The 19,684-nt window shown below is 44.6% G+C and overlaps 1 protein-coding gene across 1 annotated transcript in view; it reads left to right on the top strand.

The window, feature by feature from the left end:
• LOC122553256 (tubby-related protein 4-like) overlaps positions 1–19,684 on the top strand; it is a 353,919-nt gene that overhangs the window by 109,665 nt on the left and 224,570 nt on the right. The window contains exon 6 of the mRNA XM_043696840.1: positions 8,343–8,509. Within this exon, the coding sequence (XP_043552775.1) occupies positions 8,343–8,509 (167 nt within the window). The remainder of the gene's footprint in view (positions 1–8,342; positions 8,510–19,684) is intronic.

Genomic DNA, 19,684 nt, shown 5'->3' with positions numbered 1-19,684 from the left:
TCGACTCTGGAGCCCAAGTAGGTCATTCGGGGTAACAATCAATGATAACCATCTTGCCCCTCATATGAGACCGGAACCAAATGTGTGGGAATTGGTTCGGTTCAGTTGGCTGGATTGTTGGTTTATAGAGCAGTGTGATACCAATAGTGTGCGTTCAATTCCCATCACTGTTTTGAGGTTACCATGAAGGACTCTCCTTCTCAATGTCTTCCCTCACCTGAGGTATGGTGGCCCTCAGGGTAAATCACCACCAATCCCTTCTCTCTCTAATGAGAGAGCAGTCCTATGGTCTGGTAAGATTATGGCAACACAACAACAACAACCAAACTTTTAACCTTAAACTGTAATGGGTTCATAGTCTAGCTGAGGTCTTGCACAAACGTAAAGGTTGGAGTCCAGAATTTTGTTAAAGACTGGTTCTGCAATCACGGAAACAGAAGCAGTGGTATCAACATCCATTAGAATCAGGTGACCATTTAATCAGACATTTACTTTGATTTTAATTTGGATGATGCGATGCAATTTAACTGTTCCAAACCAGATGTCGGTGGACTTTCCAGGTTGTGCACTCTCCTGGGTACCAGCCTATGAGTTCTCTCATTCAATTTAGATCTATGATTCGGAGATGCCGGTGTTGGACTGGGGTGTACAAAGTTAAAAATCACACAACACCAGGTTATAGTCCAACAGGTTTAATTGGAAGCACACTAGCTAGTGTGCTTCCAATTAAACCTGTTGGACAATAACTTGGTGTTGTGTGATTTTTAAATTTAGATTTAGTGTGATTCTCTTGCTGTCTGGAGTCCACATACTGGCAACAATTGCAATAGCTTGCTGACCCGGATTCTGAAGAAAGTTTTAACTGTATGGCTGAGCCTTGGCTTTGTTTTGGGGTTTTGCAGTGGGCTGAATTAAAGTCCCTGTGTTCAGGATATGATTAGATTAGATTAGATTCCCTATAGTATGGAAACAGGCCCTTCGGCCCAACAAGTCCACACTGACTCTCTGAAGAGTAATCCATCCAGACCTATTCCCCTACCCTATATTTTAGCTCTGACTAACGCACCTAACATTATAGGCAATTTAGCATGGCCAGTTCACCTAACATGCACATCTTTGGATTGTGGGAAGAACCCGGAGCACCCAGACGAAACCCATGTAGACATTGGGAGAATGTGCGAACTCCACACAGACAATCGCTGGAGGTGGGACTTTAACCTGGATCCCTGTCGCTGTGAGGCAGCACTGCTAACCACTGAGCCACCGTGCTGCCCACACTGAGTGTCCTGAGTGAGGCTATGGAATTGCTTTCACTCAGGTGGTATTCCCCATGCTTGGTCAGACTGGCAGGGGTGTCCAGGCTCCTAATAATTGAAAAAGCTGTGGGTCCACAAGCTGTCAGAGGAATTGCCTTTTGGTTTTCATCTGTCCCAGTGTCATTTGCCCAGAAAGATATTGCATTCCTTCCACATACTGGCAGGTTCAAACAAGTCAAACGTTCCAAATAAAGGAATATTGCCAGAACTATTTACCCCAGATGACAGTTGTAAGCGAATTTCTTCGGGGGTATGCTTTCTCTTGTTATCACTGAAATGACTCAACAGAGGCGAGTATCCCGTCACCAAGTCACCCTCTATTGAAATGTGGAGAGATCTCGATACTGAGCCAGCTCTGAGTGAGCAGAACCTTTGATACTCCTTTTTTATTTTTTTAACAGGATGTTTGACACTTCTGTTCTTTTTTTTAACCCCACACCACCGCCTAAATGCAGTAGTGCTTATTTTTTTCTCAGCAGGTGTGTGCAGGTGTGAGACACCGTGAAAGATACAAGGTGCACAAATCTTTACTCAAATTTCCACCACCAGGAAGAAAGGAAACACCCGCGTGGGCAGTGACAAGCAGTGCCCTTCACATCAAAGGGCAATGCTGTGTGATCAAACAGTGAAAGGCAGGGCAGGGGTTAAATCAAAATAGAATTGGACGGGGAACTAATACACTCCATTCCCTGCGGCGCCCACCTCTCCCTGAACATCTCCAGGGTGTTGGTGGACACTGCGTGCTCCTTCTCCAGAGACACCCGGGCTCTAACATAATCGCGGAAAAGGGGCAGGAAGTTGGCCCTAACTACCCCCTCCATTGCCCGCTGGACCTGTTTATGGCCAGTTTGGCCAGGGATACTCCTTTTATTTCTTTTTTTTTTCTTACCAAGTCGCCCTTTATTTACACATGGAGAGTCCTTAATCCAGGTCCCTCAGAGCCAGCTCTTAGAGTGAACAGAACCTCTGACGCTCCTGTTTATCTTTTTTATTCTTTTTTTCTATTTTTTTCTTCTTTTTACCCCCACACTACCGCCTAACTGTGGTAGTGCTTATGTTTTCCCCAGCACCCAAGCATGTGTGAGACACAGTGAAAGACACAAGGTGCATGAATCTTTATTCAAATTTCCACCACCAGGAAGAAAGGAAATACCCGAGTGGCCTGTGATAAGCAGTGCCCTTCACATCAAAGGGCAATGCTGTGTCATCAAAGGGCAATGCTGTGTGATCAAACAGTGAGGGGCAGGGCAGGGATCAAATCAAGATAGAGTTGGAGAGGAAAATAATGCACTCCATTCCCTGTGGCGCCCACCTCTCCCTGAACAATTCCAGGGTGTTGGTGGACACCGCGTGCTCCTTTTCCAGAGACACCCGGGCTCTAACGTAACCACGGAAGAGGGGCAGGCAGTCGGCCCTAATGACCCCCTCCACAGCCTGCTGCCTGGACCTGTTTATGGCCAGTTTGGCCAGGAATGCATCTCTTATATTTTTTTTACAGTTTTTTTCCCTTAACCCCCACACTACTGCCTAACTGCGGTAGTGCTTATTTTTTTTCCCCCAGCACCCATGTTGTGTGTGTGCAGGTGTGAGACACAAGGTGCACAAATCTTTATTCAAATTTCCACTACCTGGAAGAAAAGAAACACCCGAGTGGCCAGTGACAAGAAGTGCTCTTCTCATCAAAGGGCAATGCTGTGCGAGCAGACAGTGAAGGGGAGGGCAGAGATTAAATCGAATTGGAGAGGGAAGTAATACACTCCACTCACTGCGGCGCCCACCTCTCCCTGAACAACTCCAGGGTGTCGATGGATACTGCATGCTCCTTTTCCAGAGACACCCAGGCTCTAACGTAACCGCGGAAGAGGGGCAAGCAGTCGGCCCTAACGATCCCCTCCATGGCCTGCTGCCTGGATCTGTTTATGGCCAGTTTGGCCAGGGATACTCTTTTTTTTTTTTTTCTTTTTTTTTGTGTGTCCTGGTGTGACCCTTCTGGGTTTTTTTTAATCCCCACACTACTGCCTAACTGCGGTAGTGCTTATTTTTTCCCCCAGCACCCATGTTGTGTGTGTGCAGGTGTGGGACACAGTGAAAGATACAAGGTGCACAAATCTTTATTCGGTTTCCATCACCAGGAAGAAAGGAAACACCCGAAAGGCCAGTGACAAGAAGTGCCCTTCTCATCAAAGGGCAATGCTGTGCGAGCAGACAGTGAAGGGGAGGGCAGAGATTAAATCGAATTGGAGAGGGAAATAATACACTCCACTCCCTGCGGCGCCCACCTCTCCCTGAACAACTCCAGGGTGTTGGTGGACACCGCGTGCTCCTTTCCAAGGACACCCCGGCCCTAATGTAACCGTGGAAGAGGGGCAGTCAGTCGGCCCTAATGACCCCCTCCACGGCCTGCTACCTGAACCTGTTTATGGACAGTTTGGCCAGAGATGCACCTTTAATATCTGTCAGTTGGGGCTCCCTGATTGGACCAGATTAACAGACCCAATCAGGGAACTCTTATTCTGAGGTCTATCTGGCTGACCTCATTACAATCACTACACAGTTTGCCTCTCATTTTTTTTCTCTGAGCTGACCATTTCCATGGTTACAAATATGGTTGCAGTTTCTTTCCTACAACTTTGCATATTCTATGTCTTTATCATCATTTACTAGCTGCCAATTTAATGGGACCTTTATTGATATAAGAGAAATTTGGAAGTTAAAACCAATATCTTTCTAACCACTTTTTAAAGTCCTTTGGTTGAAATCCAACAGGACCTAGATACTTTTCAGCTTGCAGCTCAAATAATTTGTCCCGTACTAATTCTGGAATGGCTCGGTGGTTGACACTGCTGCGTCACAGTGCAAAGGTTTGATCCCAACCTTAGATGACTGTCTCTGTGCAGTTTACATGTTCTCCCCATGTCTGCATGGGTTTCCTTCAGGTATTCTGGTTTCCTCCCACAGTCCAAAGATGTCCCTGTTTAGGTGGATTGGCCATGCTAAATTCTCCATAGTGTTCAGGGATGTGTAGATTAGGTGCAATAACCACAGGAAATTGCAGAGTTACAAGGATAGAATAGGGGACAACTCTGGGGTAGGATACTCATTAGATGGTTGGTGTGGACTTGTTGGGCCAAACGACCTGTTTCCACACTGGGGATTCAGTGATTATGACATTCCTGACATCTCGTCACCTTCCATTTCCTGATTTGTGGCTGCTTCTGGGGTGTTACCTGCAGTGGAAACGGATGCAAAATACTTACTTATTCTTCAGATAAATTTCAGATCACTTTGTTAACTTTCCTCTTTTCAATATTTTTACGTAGCCAATTTTCTGTTTTTATATTTCTGACTAACCTCCTCTCATGCTCTAATTTTCCTTTTATTCATTTTTTGGTTGGTCGTTTTTAATGTCCAATCTTCTGAGCTGCCACCAGTATTTGCACTGTATGCTATTTTTAAGTTTGAATCTTGAATCTTTCCAATTAACCATGGTTGGTGGGTGAATCTTTGTTACTCTTTGGAATGTATCTGTTCTGGTTATTATGAATTATCTCCTTAAGTGTCTGCCACTATCTCTCTTTATCTATTCTTTAAGCTAATTTCCCAGTTCACTATACCAGTTCTGTTGCCCTCATATATATCTGATAAAAGTCTCAGAACCACACTTCTCTCCCTCAAACTAATTGTAAAATTCAATCATATTATGGTTGCTGCTACCCTCTTCACTTTGGTATAATTAATTAATTCTACAGAACAAGGTCTAAAATAGTCTGCTGTCTGGTTGGCTGCAGATTATGCTGTTCTAAGCAGTTAGCCTGAAAAAAAAGATAAACTGCTCATAAAGTCCCTAAATTAAAATATCTCATAATGATCACCATGCCTTATTTGTAGTAAAATAGATTCAAAAAATCTCTACAGCGTGGAAACAGGCCAATTGGCCCATCAAGTTCAAACTGACGCTCTGGAGTGCATCCCACCCAGACCCACCACCTCCTATCCTATCCAGTAACCCTGCATTTTCCATGGCTAACTCACCCATCCTGCACATCCCTGAACACTGTGGGAAATTTGGACTGTGGGAGGAAGCCAGAGCACCTGGAAGGAAACACTGACAGACACAGTGAGAATGTGCAGCCTCCACACAGACAGTCACCCGAGGGTGGAATCAAACTGGTCCCTGACTGTGTGAGGCAGCAATGCTATCCACTGAGCCACTGTGCTGGATTGGATTTAGACGTCAGGCCAATGTGAACTTGGAGGCATCCTGTACTGGCAAGGGAGCACCAGTGTCATAAGGTGTGACTGGCGATTAATCTACATGTGAGCATATGAATTAGGAGCAGGATTTAGTGTCTTGCTCTCATTCTGCTATTCAACAAAATTATTGCTGATCTAATTAATCCATATTCCTGCCTGCCCCCAAATAGATTTGCTCTCCATCAAAATTGAAGATGGCAGCAGAGAGATGGGGACACCATGGTCTACAGGTTCTCTTCAATGTTGTGGTTCTGTTCGCCGAGCTGGAAATTTTTGTTGCAAATGTTTCGTCCCCTGTCTAGGTGACATCCTCAGTGCTTGGGAGCCTCCTGTGAAGCGCTTCTGTGGTGTTTCCTCCGGCATTTATAGTGGCCTGTCCCTGCTGCTTCCGGTTGTCAGTTTCAGCTGTCCGCTGTAGTGGCCGGTATAGCTGAGGATGTCATCTAGACAGGGGATGAAACGTTTGCAACAAAAATTTCCAGCTTGGCGAACAGAACCACAACAACGAGCACCCGAGCTACAAATCTTCACCCAAACTTTGAGGTTCTCTTCAAGCCATGCATCATTCTGACTTGGAAATATATTGCTGTTCCTTTTGTGCCACTTTAAGGGTCAAAATCCTGGGACTCCATTTCTAAAAACATTCTAGTTATACCTACACTGAACAGATTCCAGTGGTTCAAGTAGGCATCTTACCACCCGCTTTTGAAGGGCTAATAGGGATACCAATAAGTATTGGCCAAATCAGTGAAGATCACATCCAATGAATAGATCAAATAGATTACTGGCCGTGCAATGCCCATGACATTGGTTGACCAAAACAACAATGATTGGATCCTACCCATCACACTGTGAGATCCTCTCCAGCATTGAGCAGATGGCCTGAACCTTGGTACTGAGCAGTCAGCTTTTGCATAGAATCCCTACAGTTGGAAACGGGCCATTTGGTCCAACTAGTCCACAAGTAGACTCTCCGAAGAGCATCCCTCCCAAGCTCGCCCTCCAGTACCCTATCCCTGTAATCCTACATTTCCCATTCATAGTTCTCTAACTTACACATCCCAGGACACTATGGGCAACTCAACGTAGCCAGTCCACCTAACTTGCACATTAGATTACTTACAGTGTGGAAACAGGCCCTTCGGCCCAACAAGTCCACACCGACCCGCCGAAGCGCAACCCACCCATACCCCTACATTTACCCCTTTAACCTAACACTACGGGCAATTTAGCATGGCAAATTCACCTGACCCGCACATCTTTGGACTGTGGGAGGAAACCGGAGCACCCGAAGGAAACCCACGCAGACACGGGGAGAACGTGCAAACTCCACACAGTCAGTCGCCTGAGTCGGGAATTGAACCCGGGTCTCTGGCGCTGTGAGGCAGCAGTGCTAACCACTGTGCCACCGTGCCGCCCATCTTTGGACGAAACCCAAAGATGTGCAAACTCCACACACAGTCTGGAATTGAACCTGTTCCCTAAAGTTCCTCAACCAGAACCTTCCAAACCCACAAACGAAGGACGAGGGCATCAGATACATGGGATTCCCACGCACTGCAAGTTCCCTTACAAGTCAATCACCATCGTAATGTGGAAAAATATGGGCCTTCTTTAAGTATCTTTGCTTCAAATTCCTCCATAACTGTGTTGTAACTCTATGTACAGCACATTGACAACGATAATTCAAGAAGGCAGCTCATCAACACATTCTCAATAGCCACGAGGGATGAGCAATAAATGCTTTTTAAATACCATAAGGATGAAACAGAGGCAGATGGAGTGAATCCTTAAGAACATGATTTAACAACAGAGACAGATTTCAACAGTGAAATGTTGAACAATATGTTACACAACATATAAGTCATGAATTGATTTTTGAATAGAAGCTGTAAGGGACTTTATCATCTGCAGTAATTTGACTGCTGGAGTGGTGGCTTTATAATCGGCATGATTGCAAGTGAAACTGTGGCAACAACACTTTTGCACTGAAAAGTAGTAGTTGTCAGATCGCTTTGTCAGGTACAGGGAATATATCTGGGCGGTTGGAGAGGCTTGGCCTGCTACAAAAATATTAAGTCAGAACCTTGTTTTAAAGTTTTATAAATGCATCAGAATGAACAGTTGAAGTAGTTACAAGCACAGCAGTACGTAGGTTCAAACTGAGGACCCAAAACATTAACTCTGATTTATTTCCATTGATGATGCTGAGCTTTTCCACATGTTGAGCTTTTCCAGCAATTTGTATTGTTATCATGGATTCAAACTTTTCGTTTTAGTTGCAGGCTATCTGTATCGAAATTATATATGAAATCATTGAGAGTGGTTCTTCCCTCTTCCCTTCTGATATTCACATGTTTTGATTTCTGAGTTGGCTTTTATGGAGCCAGTCCTCTCAGCTATTTGGGTGTAGACAAGGAGGTTATGGCTGGATGAAGAGTACAGGACCCTGGTAACCATGTACTTCGACTGCCTCACAGATGGAATAAGTTTGAGATTTTATGTGAAACTTAAGCATTTTTGCATACATAAGTTGTGTATTTCATATGCAATTACTTCAATGAATGCTTTCTGTATATAATAATTAATAACTCCTTCCTTCCACAGGTTTCAGGTCTATTGTTCAATACATAAAGAACTTATTAAATGACACCTAGCATTTAAATACTTCTTTTGAGTTATGCAACAATTGTTTGTATTTTTGAAAACTTAAATGATGTACTTTGTCAGTTTATTGTGGTAATTCTTTTATTGTCTACCTTATTATTCTAGATGCAGTTGTACAGTGGAGCAGCCAGGGGAACTTACTTGCTGTAGCAGGCATGGAAAAAGAGAGTCAACTTTATGAGTCGGGAAGTCTTCCAGTAGTGAAAAATGCTGCTGTTAAATTTTATAATAATCATGGAGAGCATATTTACACGCTGGAAAGTCCTACTCAGGTACAGAGGTTGGATCAGCAATTTTAACTTGAAAATTACTGTGGTCATATATGTACTTCTACCAAAACTGATATCATATTAAGTATGAATATAATTTAATGTAATTTTGTTAATTAAGTGTATCAAAAAGACAAAAGCAGGACATCTAATTCTGTGAATCAAAGACTTTGAATATTTAAGTTACGAAAAAATATTAATGATTTATGAATTTCCTAAACATTAAAAGTATAGATTTAACTTCAACATTATACAGTTGAAAACCTTGATCAGATTAAGCTGACTCTGTATATTGTCAAAATAATGACGGATTCATTGCAGAACCTCCTTAGTTAGATTTGCGTGCTCTTCTTATCATGCAGAGTTTTCCTTATGGGAAGATATGATGGAACATCCACAGTTAGCTTTCAGATGCTTCCTTGTGCCAAGATTATACATTTTTATACTGTAGATTTCAACACAAACTTGATATGGCATATAAGCCAACACCATTTTTGTGGCCCCCCAATTTTTTTTTTTTTTTTTGCTTTTCTCAGTGTGTAAGTCAGTCCTTTACAAGCTCAAATGTGCTATACTTGCAGTCAACCTCATGTTTTCAATCCACACAAGAATGCTTTACTTTTTAACTACTGGGCAAAGGATAAAGCAAGCGGTACAGTCTGTGTTACAAACATGTGAGACATAGTCACAGAGTAGACTGTACACAAGAAAGCAATTGAAGTGTGAAACTGACTTCAAATTTAAACGGAAAATATTTGCTAACTTGTCAAAAAACTCTGCAGTGGAGGGAGTTTGCTGTTAGTGAAAGAGTCGATGCAAAAATGAAAGAACAAGGAATCTACTGAGAAGAAGGTGCTTAGGATCAAATCTACTATGAGAAAAGGAAGTTTTGAGAAACATGTATTGGAATCGGTCATAGGAAATTGTCAAAATGGTTGTGTTGTCAGCCAAAATGCAATATGTGGGTAGGTACTTAAATGAGCCAAGTTGAACTCCTTGAGTCCAGCAAAGGTTTCAGAATAAAAACCAGCTGGTTTAGCTGCTTTATAGGACAAAAATGTGTTGTGGCTCAAGATCACAATTGCTCAGAGACTGCAAATTACTTTAATGCTAAAATGACTGTTTTCCACAATTCAGCTCATCACATAATAGCAAAACATTATACATTTCAAGAAGGTAGTTCAGAACCTAACTTTTCTAGTTGTTTTGAGCATGTAAAAAGTGGATATCTCTCCGTGATTGTCACCTTGTCATTGTGGAGTAGCTTGTGTGGTCCTGAGATCTCGTGAACGATGCCGTCTGGAGCTATGCTTCTGGTATGGCGGTAAGGTCCCTGATGAAAAACAGTCCAACCAAGACCTCAACGGTGGAACAGGGAGACAAAGTTAGTCCGAACTCAACGTGTGTGAAGGCGAATGAAGGCTGCAACAAATCTATCAGCTCCAATCATCGTGGTTTCCATGCCATTGGAATCAGTTGATTGATTTGTGAAGTGCTGTGTGCTTCTTGGAGTGCATAATCACGTACATATTAAACAAATACACGCACAGGCATCTTCGTTCTGTGGATCACTTCAAGTCTTTTGGCAAGCGGGGGAGAGCGACGAGAGCAGGCAATGCGATGGCTGAAAGTTCCTAGTCAAGAACCGGCAGGAAAGCAGTGAAAAGTTGATTCAGTCGCTCAACTTTTGGACAGAAGCAGGAAAGTTGTTTGGTTGCAGTATTCACGTCTGAGCAGCCCTATTTTGGATTCACTCTGCTCACCCTAAACTAGGAGATGGCTAGAAGAGGTGCCCTAAAAATAGCCTGCTTCACCCCATCCTGTCTGGAAAGCCACATCCAAAGAGATCATCGCCATGCGATCGAAAAACATTGAGAAATGAAGCTATGAAATTTGGAATCTGGAATATACGAACTCTGAAAGATAACCCAAACTCAGACCGACCAGAGAGGAGAACTGCCTTTGTTGCCCGGGAACTCCAAAAATTAAACTTCTATGCCCAACTTGATGACGTCCTTTCCTCTGTTCCCAACTACGACAAGAGACTTGGGAGACTCCAGCGCCAGAGTCGGAAAAGATCATAGGCTCTGGACTGGAATGATAAGCAATTAAGGAGTTGGCGAGGTCAATGCCAATAGAACAGACCTCCTCACCACATGTGCTGAACCCACTCTGGTGATTACAAGCACCCTATTTCGTCAGAAAAACAGACAAAAAATCTCCTGGCAGCATCCACACCCCAAACACTGGCATCTCATCGACTACATCATGGGACCAACAAGATGTACTGATAACAAGAGCTGTTACTGGTGCCGACGAGTGCTGGGCAGACCATCGACTCATCTCGTCCACCATGAGAATGAAGATTCGGCTCAAAAGGAAACACCAAAATCAGAATATTTTCAAGAAATTCAGTGTTGGCATCCTTCAAGGCATCAACCATGTATAGAAGTTCCAACAAAATCTTCAAGAACAACTGCCTCAAATCCCACCATCTGTAGAAGAACACTGCTATCATCACCTCCTGCAAAGAACCTATTGGGTTCAAGATAAAAACCCATCAGGATTGGTTTGATGATAATGACAAACTACTCCAATAACTTATCGATGAAAAGAGAAAAGCTTTCACCACCTTACAAAATAACCACCAATCAGCGGCAGTCCAGAAGAGCACCGAAACCTGAAAAACCAATAGTGGAGGAAGAAAGCTCAGGAAATCCAACAACAAGCGATGCCAACAACTAAAGCTATTTGTGGCCCATCTCAAAGCCCCTCTCAAAAGCAAAAATTGTTCAGCCATCCTGAAGAGCAGTGCTGACATCAATTCCGGTTGGAGAGAGCACTTTGAAGATCTTCTAAATCAAACCGTCCCTTTTGACGGGAATATGATCAACAACATTCTGTCCAACATCTATTGTTTGAAGATCTGAAATGGAAGTTTCAAAACCAACAGATGAAGGTCTTGTGCCCGAAATGTTGACTCTTCCGCTCCTGAGCTGCTGCCTTTCCTGCTGTGCTTTTCCCATACCATGCTTTTTTGACTCTGACTTTCCAATGTCTGCAGTCCTCACTTTCAAATCACAACAATTTTCGATTATGATTCTGTGAGAAGGAGCAAAGCTTTTTGGTTCCTGTTTTAGTATTTTTCCACCATCAGTGGGACTGGATGAGAGACCCTACTGTTGCAGTGCACTGAGTATGGAGCCTGAAACATTTATACAGTCTGGAAAGAGGAATTCATGGTGGGGAGGGGCTGTGTACACATTTGTGTGCGGCTGAAGCTTTGGCGATGGAGAAACCCGAGAAACCCCGCCACATTGAGAAACCATGGAAGTGTGGCGACTGCAGGAAAGGATTCCATGTCCTGTCTGTATTGGAGACTCATCGGCAGAGTCACACTGGGGAGAGGCCGTTCTCCTGCCCTGAGTGCGGGGAGGCCTTCAGCAATTCCTCCCACCTATTGAGGCATGAACTGGTCCACGCTGGGGTGAGGCCATTCAGCTGCTCCGAGTGCACGAAGGGCTTCACTCACTTGACCCACGTCGTGGCCCACCGGTGGGTCCACACCAGCGAATGACCCTTCCGCTACCCTGAGTGCGGGAAGGCCTTCAGCAATTCTTCCCACCTGCTGGCCCATTGGCGGGTCCACACCGGGGATATGCCCTTCAGCCGTCTCAAATGTGAGCGCAGGTTCATGTTGACCTGCAACTTGTGAAGGCACTAGCGGGGGCACCAGTGCTCCCAACAATCGGATTCTGCCGTTGACGCTGCTGTGGGTCACCCCCAAGACTGAACCTCTTGCCCGTTCTGACAGTGGGTGCGGTGGGAGAGTTGGAGGGATTTTTTTTGTTTTCTGCTGGTCTTCACCTGCCACCCCATCACCACGATGGCTCAAGGGTGGCACAGTGGCTTAGTGGTTAGCACTGCTGTCTCACGGGGCCAGCGATTTGATTCCACCCTCTGGGTGACAGTCTGTGTGGAGTTTGCACGTTCTCCCCTCGTGTCTGTGTGGGTTTCCTCTGGGTTCTCCGGTTTCCTCCCACAGTCTAAAGGTGTGCAGGTTGGAATGAATTAACCAAGCTAAAGTGTTCAGGGATGTGTGGGTGTGGTGCATTTGTCAGGGGGAATTGTAGAGTAATAGAGTAGGAGAATGAGTCTGGGTGGGTTACTCTTCAGAGGGTCGTTGTGGACTTGTTGGGCTGGAGGGCCTGTTTCCAGACTGTAGGGGTTCTCTGATTCTATAATATTCCAAAACAGCCTGTTGACTACTCCCTAAGAAAAATATTAGCTTGAAGTCAAGGAAGCCATCAAAACCTTGAAAAATGACAAGGCCGCTGAACACAATGGAATACCAGGCGAAAGTGAGGACTGCAGATGCTGGAGCTCAGAGTCAAGATTAGCCGGATGCTGCCTGAACTGCTGTGCTTTTCCAGCACCACTAATCTTGACTCTCAATGGAATACCAGCTGAGATGTACAAAATTGGAGGTAACTTGCTTCATTACCAATTGCATCAACTTCTCATCATGATCTGGATAAATGAAGATGTACCAGCAGACTTTAGAGACTCAGCAGTTGTTACTAAAGGAGAGGCAATCGATCTGAATGCGGAAACTGTCATGGAATTTCCCTGTTAACAACAGCAGGAAAGATCCTCACCCATGTCATGAACACTCCGCTCAAGCTTTTAGACAAGATAGGTGATAGATGGATTCTGCAGGTGGCCAGAAACTAAGTGTCCTTGTGATAGATATTGGACAGATGTCAGAGGTAGTTTCTTTACTTAGAGAGTAGTAGGGGTTTGGAACACACTGTTTGCAACAGTATTAGATTCGCCAACTTTAAGGGCATTTAAATGGTCATTGGATAGGCATATAGACAAGAATGGAATAGTGCAGGTTAGATGGGCTTCAGATTGGTTCCATAGGTCAGTGCAACATCGAGAGCTAAACAGCCAGGGAATTCCTAGAGGCATGGCACTCATCCACTGATTCAATCAACAAGCACATCGACCTGGACCCAATATATCGGCCACTGCAGCGGACCACTGGAACTGACAACCGGAAGCAGCGGATACAAGTCACTATAAATGCTGGAGGAAACACCACAGAAGCGCTTCACAGGAGGCTCCCAAGCACTGAGGATGTCACCTAGACAGGGGACGAAACGTCTGCAACACAAATTCCCAGCTCGCGAACAGAACCACAACAAGAGCACCCGAGCTACAAATCTTCTCCCTAACTTTGAAAACCTCTCTTCTGCTGTTAAATACATCCTGTAGCCTTATATCCCAGTGACAGATCATGTTAACAGTTTTCAAAAAGATGTACTCTGCTAGCTTTAAATTCTAGAAACAGACGTGTCCTGTAATACCATCAGCTGGGAACATAACATCAACACTCTCCCCATAATCCTCTTGTAGCTCTCTTCTTCTCCAACCCCCTGAAATCTCATCACTCACACCCCACTTGAAGCCTCCTCTTCCCTTCCACACCTCTCATACCTTCCTGATCCCTCCTCTCCTCTTGTAGCCACTTTCTTCCTGCCCCCATATCTAATGGAGGGGATCTCCTAGACCTGGCAATGGATGATCCTCAGCAGACAGCCTCTCCACCAGATAGACCACCCCCCACCTGTACCTGGCAAAAGTCTACCCATGACTGAATGAATGGCATCTTTAATCCGTACAAAAGGCTACTCTGTCAACTCACTCAGTCAACTATGCTGCCTTTCTTAACCTCTTGCTGTTCTATCAAATAGCAGCAAATGTGGGAGAGAAACACTCTAAAATTGGAAGATAATCCTTGGCCATCCTTACTATTGAATTTTCAAGGTTTTTGAGAAGTTGCCCTCCATCTTCATATAATTTGAGTGCTGGTTACACAAACAAAATAAAAATAAAAAGCGAAGAAAGACCTTTCATTTTTTTCCCTCATTTATTCTGACCTCATGACTCACACTTCTACCTCTACAATACTGTCGAACCCCACTTTCTGCTGCACATATGAGAAGTCCCTTCTTTATAATACCAGTCTTAAACCTCCCCTTAGGGGAGGGGAGAGCGGTGAGTCCGGATGGGGTGCTGTTCGGAGAGTTGGTGTGGATTTGATGGGCCGACTGACCTACTTCCGGACTGTGTGGATTCTATGAGAAAGTGAGGATGCACATGTTCGAGATGAGAGTCAAAAAGTGTGGCAGGTCAGGCAGCATCCTAGGAGCAGTGAGGTCTGCAGATGCTGCAGAGTTGAAAGTGTGTTGCTGGAAAAGCACAGCAGGTCAGGTAGCATCTGAAGAGCAAGAAAATCGAAACGCCGATTTCCCTGCTCCTCGGATGCTGCCTGACCTGCTGTGCTCTTCCAGCAACACACACTCAACAGCATCCTAGATTCAGGAGAGTCGACACTTTGGTGTAAGCCCTTCATCAGGAATGTGGGGGAAAGGGGCTTAGAGTTAAATAGATAAAGGGTGGGGGTGCGGGTGGGGGTGGAGGGGGGGGGAGGTAGCTGGGAAGGTGATAGGTAGATGCAAATTGGGGGGTGATAGTGATAGGTCAGAGCCGGATGTGGGGCAGAGAGGTGGGAAGGGAGATGTGCAGGTAGGATAGGTCAAGAGGGCAGTGCCCAGTTGAATTTGGGATGAGGTGTGGGGAGGCTCCGCCAGTCATCGAGAAGAACATCTCATCTTCCGCTATGACACCCTTCAACCACACAGCATCAACATCGACTTCATCAGTTGCCAAATCTCCCCTCCCTCTACCTCGTCCCAGATCTAACCCTTCAACTTGGCACTGCCCACTTGAACTGTCCTACCTGTCATCTTCCTTCCCACCTATCTGTTTCACTCTCCCTGCTGATCTACCAAATCGCCCCCATCTTCATCTACCTATTACCTGCCCAGCTATCTTAGATGGAAATGTGTTGCTGGAAAAGCGCAGCAGGTCAGGCATCATCTAGGGAACAGGAGAATCGACGTTTCGGGCATTAGCCCTTCTCCTTTCTGGAGTCTGTGATTTGTATGCAAGTCGGATTAGAATGCAAGGCAAAAAAAAGGAGTCGCTTGTAAGTTCAGGAAATAGTCGTATGTCAGATCTTTAAAGTTACATCTTTGTATGAATTTGCATTCATATGTAACAACATTTGTAAGTCATGATTTGGAGGAGCCAGTGTTGGACTGGGTGGACAAAGTTTAAAAATCGCACAACACCAGGTTATAGTCCAACACGTTTATTTGGAAGCACTGGCTTTTGAAGTGCTGCTTCTTCATCAGGTGATTATAAAGCAGGATCATAAGACACAGAATTTTTAGCAAAAGATTACAGTGAAAGAATGATACATTGAACATCAAAAGGTGACATCTCAGCTCAGACAGTGCCTTAAAGGTGTGAGGTTAGAGTCTGTCTGTATCCCAATCTTGAATCAGACTAGTTCTATTTCCAAAGTGGAATTAACAAATATTACCGGGATTGACTGCCTGCATTGACTGCTTGCAGGTTCTGCATTTTTTTCAGCAAAATAGAGTGCATCTGCAAGTACAAATTCACCCAATTCATTGCAGGTAGTCAATCCATGTAATATTTATAAATTCTACTTTGGAAATAGAACCAGTCTGACTCAAGATTAGGATCCAGACAGGCTCTAACCTCTCACCTTTAAGGCATTGTCTGAGCTGAGGTGTCACCTTTTGTTATAATACCTTAAATTATCTTGAGAATGTGACTTAAAAAAGTTCTGAGATTTGTTCTATGTGTCATAGTATCACTGTAATCTTTTGCTATCAATTCTGTGTTTTATGGTCTGCTTCACAACCACCTGATGAAAGCTAGTGCTTCCAAATAAACCTTTTGGACTATAACCTGGTGTTGTCTGATTTTTAAATTTGTAAGTCAGGCATTCATAAATTGCATACTTTCTGAAATGATGCTTTTGAGATATAATCACCCTCCGTGTAGTGTTTCTTTAATTAACAACAAATAGTCAATTAACTACTTACTAGATAATATTTAGTTTGGACTGGGATCAAGAGCTGCAAGGTGGGATTAGGCTGATCTTTTTGAATGGATTTGATGGCTGAAATGGCATCTTTATATAGCATAAATCATACCAATTCACTGCCAACTCATGCCTGCTACCTACCCTTAGCTGATATACACGTCATATCAAATGCACTTCATACCAACTCGTGTTTTCATATAAATTTAATCACTATAATGTCTATACAGAACTAATGAACTCTGTATTAGAAATGGATTATGTGAGAATAACAAAGTGAGAATAACAAACTACATGTGCTGGACTTGTTTTTATTGTGCTTAAGTTAACATTGAGCCAGTGACAAAGTAGATTACAGGGGGAGAAATAGATCAATCAAGTCATGTTTTCTTTGTTTTTTGACAATCTAACAGAGTCTGGACTTTCACCTGCATGCTGTATTAAGGCTAAGACAATTCCTCTGACCAAATTTAACCTCCAGTATTGTTAAGGTCTCGGACTTTGAAGACTCCTTGTTCAGGCTGTCTAAAAGCTATACTGGCGAATTGGCGGTGATGTTGGATTGCATTGTCAACATCTACTTTTACTGAGAAGCAGCTCCCAAAATATGTGAAATGGTATATTGTGTCCAGGGCTGTCCGCCGATTTTGATGGCCAGGAATCACTGTTGTCTGGCAGGATTAGTCAGTAGAGAACCTTTGTTTTCAGATGTTGACTTTGGAGAGAAAAATATTCTGTTTCCATTAGATGGTATCTCAGTAACTAGGGTCCAAATTTCAAGATTGTCAGTAAGACTGCTAGATCTTTACAGGCCATTTAGCTTGGAGCAGCAACAGTCGGGAGCCAGGGAGGGAGACAGTAATCAGTAACCCTATAAATCTAGTACAGTGCAGATTTGGGCCTGAAATAACTCTACAGAGGCCAGTATCCTGTCACAAAGTGACCTTTTATTTTTACATGGAATGTCCTTGACACTGATCCAACTTTCTCGGAGCCAGCTCTCAATTTGAACAAAACCTCTGACATCTGTTTATTTTTTTTTTCTTTATTCAATTTCCACCACCAGGAAGATAGGAAAACACCCGGGTGGCCAGTGACAAACACTACCCTTCACATCAAAGGGCAGTGCTGTGTGATCAAAACAGTGAAGGTGAGGGTAGGGACTAAATCAAAATAGAGTTGGAGGGAGAAATGATGCACTCCACTCCCTGCGGCACCCACCTCTCCCTGAACTCCTCCAGGGTGTTAGTGGACACCGCGTGCTCCTTCTCCAAGGACACCCGGGCCCTAACGTAACCGCGGAAGAGGGGCAGGCAGTCGGTCCTAACGACCCCCTCCACGGCCCGCTGCCTGGACCTGTTGATGGCCAGTTTGGCCAGGCCCAGGAGCAGACCCACGAGAAGGTCTTCAGACGTGCCCTCCTTCCTCCGTACCGGGTGCCCAAAGATCAGGAGCGTGGGACTGAAGTGCAGCCAAAAACAGAGGAGAAGGTTTTTCAGGAAATCAAAAAGGGAGTGCAAACGCCCACACCCAATATATACATGGTCCACGGACTCCACAGCGCCACAGAACAAGCAGTTGGGTTGGGAGTCCGTGAACCACCGCAACCTGCAGTTGCAGGGGACTGCTGCATGCAGCACCCTCCACTCCAGATCCCCGAGAGAAAGGGGGAGGACTCCCGCGTATTCAGCCCTCCACTGGGGATCCCCACCGCCCGGTGGCAAATGGGCACGCCAAGGCGTGTCCGGACGGTGGATGAGGGAGAAGAGGTGGACGGTGTGCAGCAGCAGTCTATACAGGGCTTTCCTTTTTATATCCCTAAATGACACAAAATTAAAATTCCGGAGGCGGCTCAGGTTGTGGGGCACAGGCTCCTGCGGGAAGACATCTGTTTTTTTTTAAATTACCAATTGTTTAATTGATAATAAAATGGATCAATTTTCATACGAAATCATTTAAAGTAAATCCAGCAGAAAAGAACTCAACTTATAGCTGGGGAAGTATCAATGCTCCATGTCATTTCTTACAGTGTACCCCTCAAGAGGAATGACAAGCATTACCAATGATTGAAACTCTGCAGATGCAAGACATCTATTTATATCTGTCAGACAGGGCTCCCTGATTGGACCAGATTCATTGCCCCCATCAGGGTACTCATTCTGTGAAGTCCACCTTGCTGACCTTGTTAATACAACTACAGGATCTAGTCCTTACAGGCATTTAGTTAGGAGCAACATCAGTTGGAGGTGAGGAGGGACACAGTAACCTCTAAACTGCAGGAATACTGTGAGAATCTTCAGTGCAGCTCCTGTTGATGTCATAACTTGAAAAGGTGAGAAAGGCTCCTAATTGGTGAAGGTCTTTGGGAATTACTGCTTAATCCTTTCTTATCATACAGATTTAGAGCAGTGTGAACTTAATTATAGTTAACCTTCTCACAACCTTAGAGTAGGAAGCCGAATATTCTAAGGCATTAATTGTAAATTTCAGCAATGTCAAGAGAGGCCCATCGAGCAGAATATGTAGCTTGTCCTATGTGGGGAGCCCTGGATGCTGCCACTTTCCTAGATGATCACATGTGCAGGACGTGCTCCAAGCTGCAGAAACTGGAGCTCGGGTTCTCTGAGTTTGAGGAATTTGGCGCATCTATGAAGCTGAGTTTTGTGGACAGCATGTTTAGAGAAGTAGTCACATGGATGCAGCTTAGGGGACTAGAGGAAAGAAGGGAATTTGTGATCAATAGACAGTCCAGAAAGAGTAGGAGAAAGTGAGGACTGCAGATATTGGATATCAGAGCTTAAAAATGTGTTGCTGGAAAAGCGCAGCAGGTCAGGCAGCATCCAAGGAGAAGGAGAATCGACGTTTCGGGCATAAGCCCTTCTTCAGGAATGAGGAGGGTGTGCCAAGCAGGCTAAAATAAAAGGTAGGGACTTGGGGGAGGGGAGTTGGGAATGCGATAGGTGGAAGGAGGTTAAGATGAGTCGCTCCTCCTCCAGGCGTCGTGTTGCCATGGTCTGGCGATGGAGGAGGCCAAGGACCTGCTTGTCCTTGGCAGAGTGGGAGGGCGAGTTAAAGTGTTCAGCCACGGGGCGGTTGGGTTGGTTGGTGTGGGTGTCCCAGAGGTGTTCTCTGAAACGTTCCGCAAGTAGGCGGCCTGTCTCCCCAATGTATAGGAGGCCACATCGGGTGCA

This window comes from Chiloscyllium plagiosum, chromosome 9 (genome assembly GCF_004010195.1).
Source record: "Chiloscyllium plagiosum isolate BGI_BamShark_2017 chromosome 9, ASM401019v2, whole genome shotgun sequence".
In the NCBI taxonomy this organism is placed as follows: Eukaryota; Metazoa; Chordata; class Chondrichthyes; order Orectolobiformes; family Hemiscylliidae; genus Chiloscyllium; species Chiloscyllium plagiosum.
The sequence above is the reverse complement of the archived record's forward strand: the minus strand, read 5'-3'. Positions and strand labels throughout refer to the sequence as shown.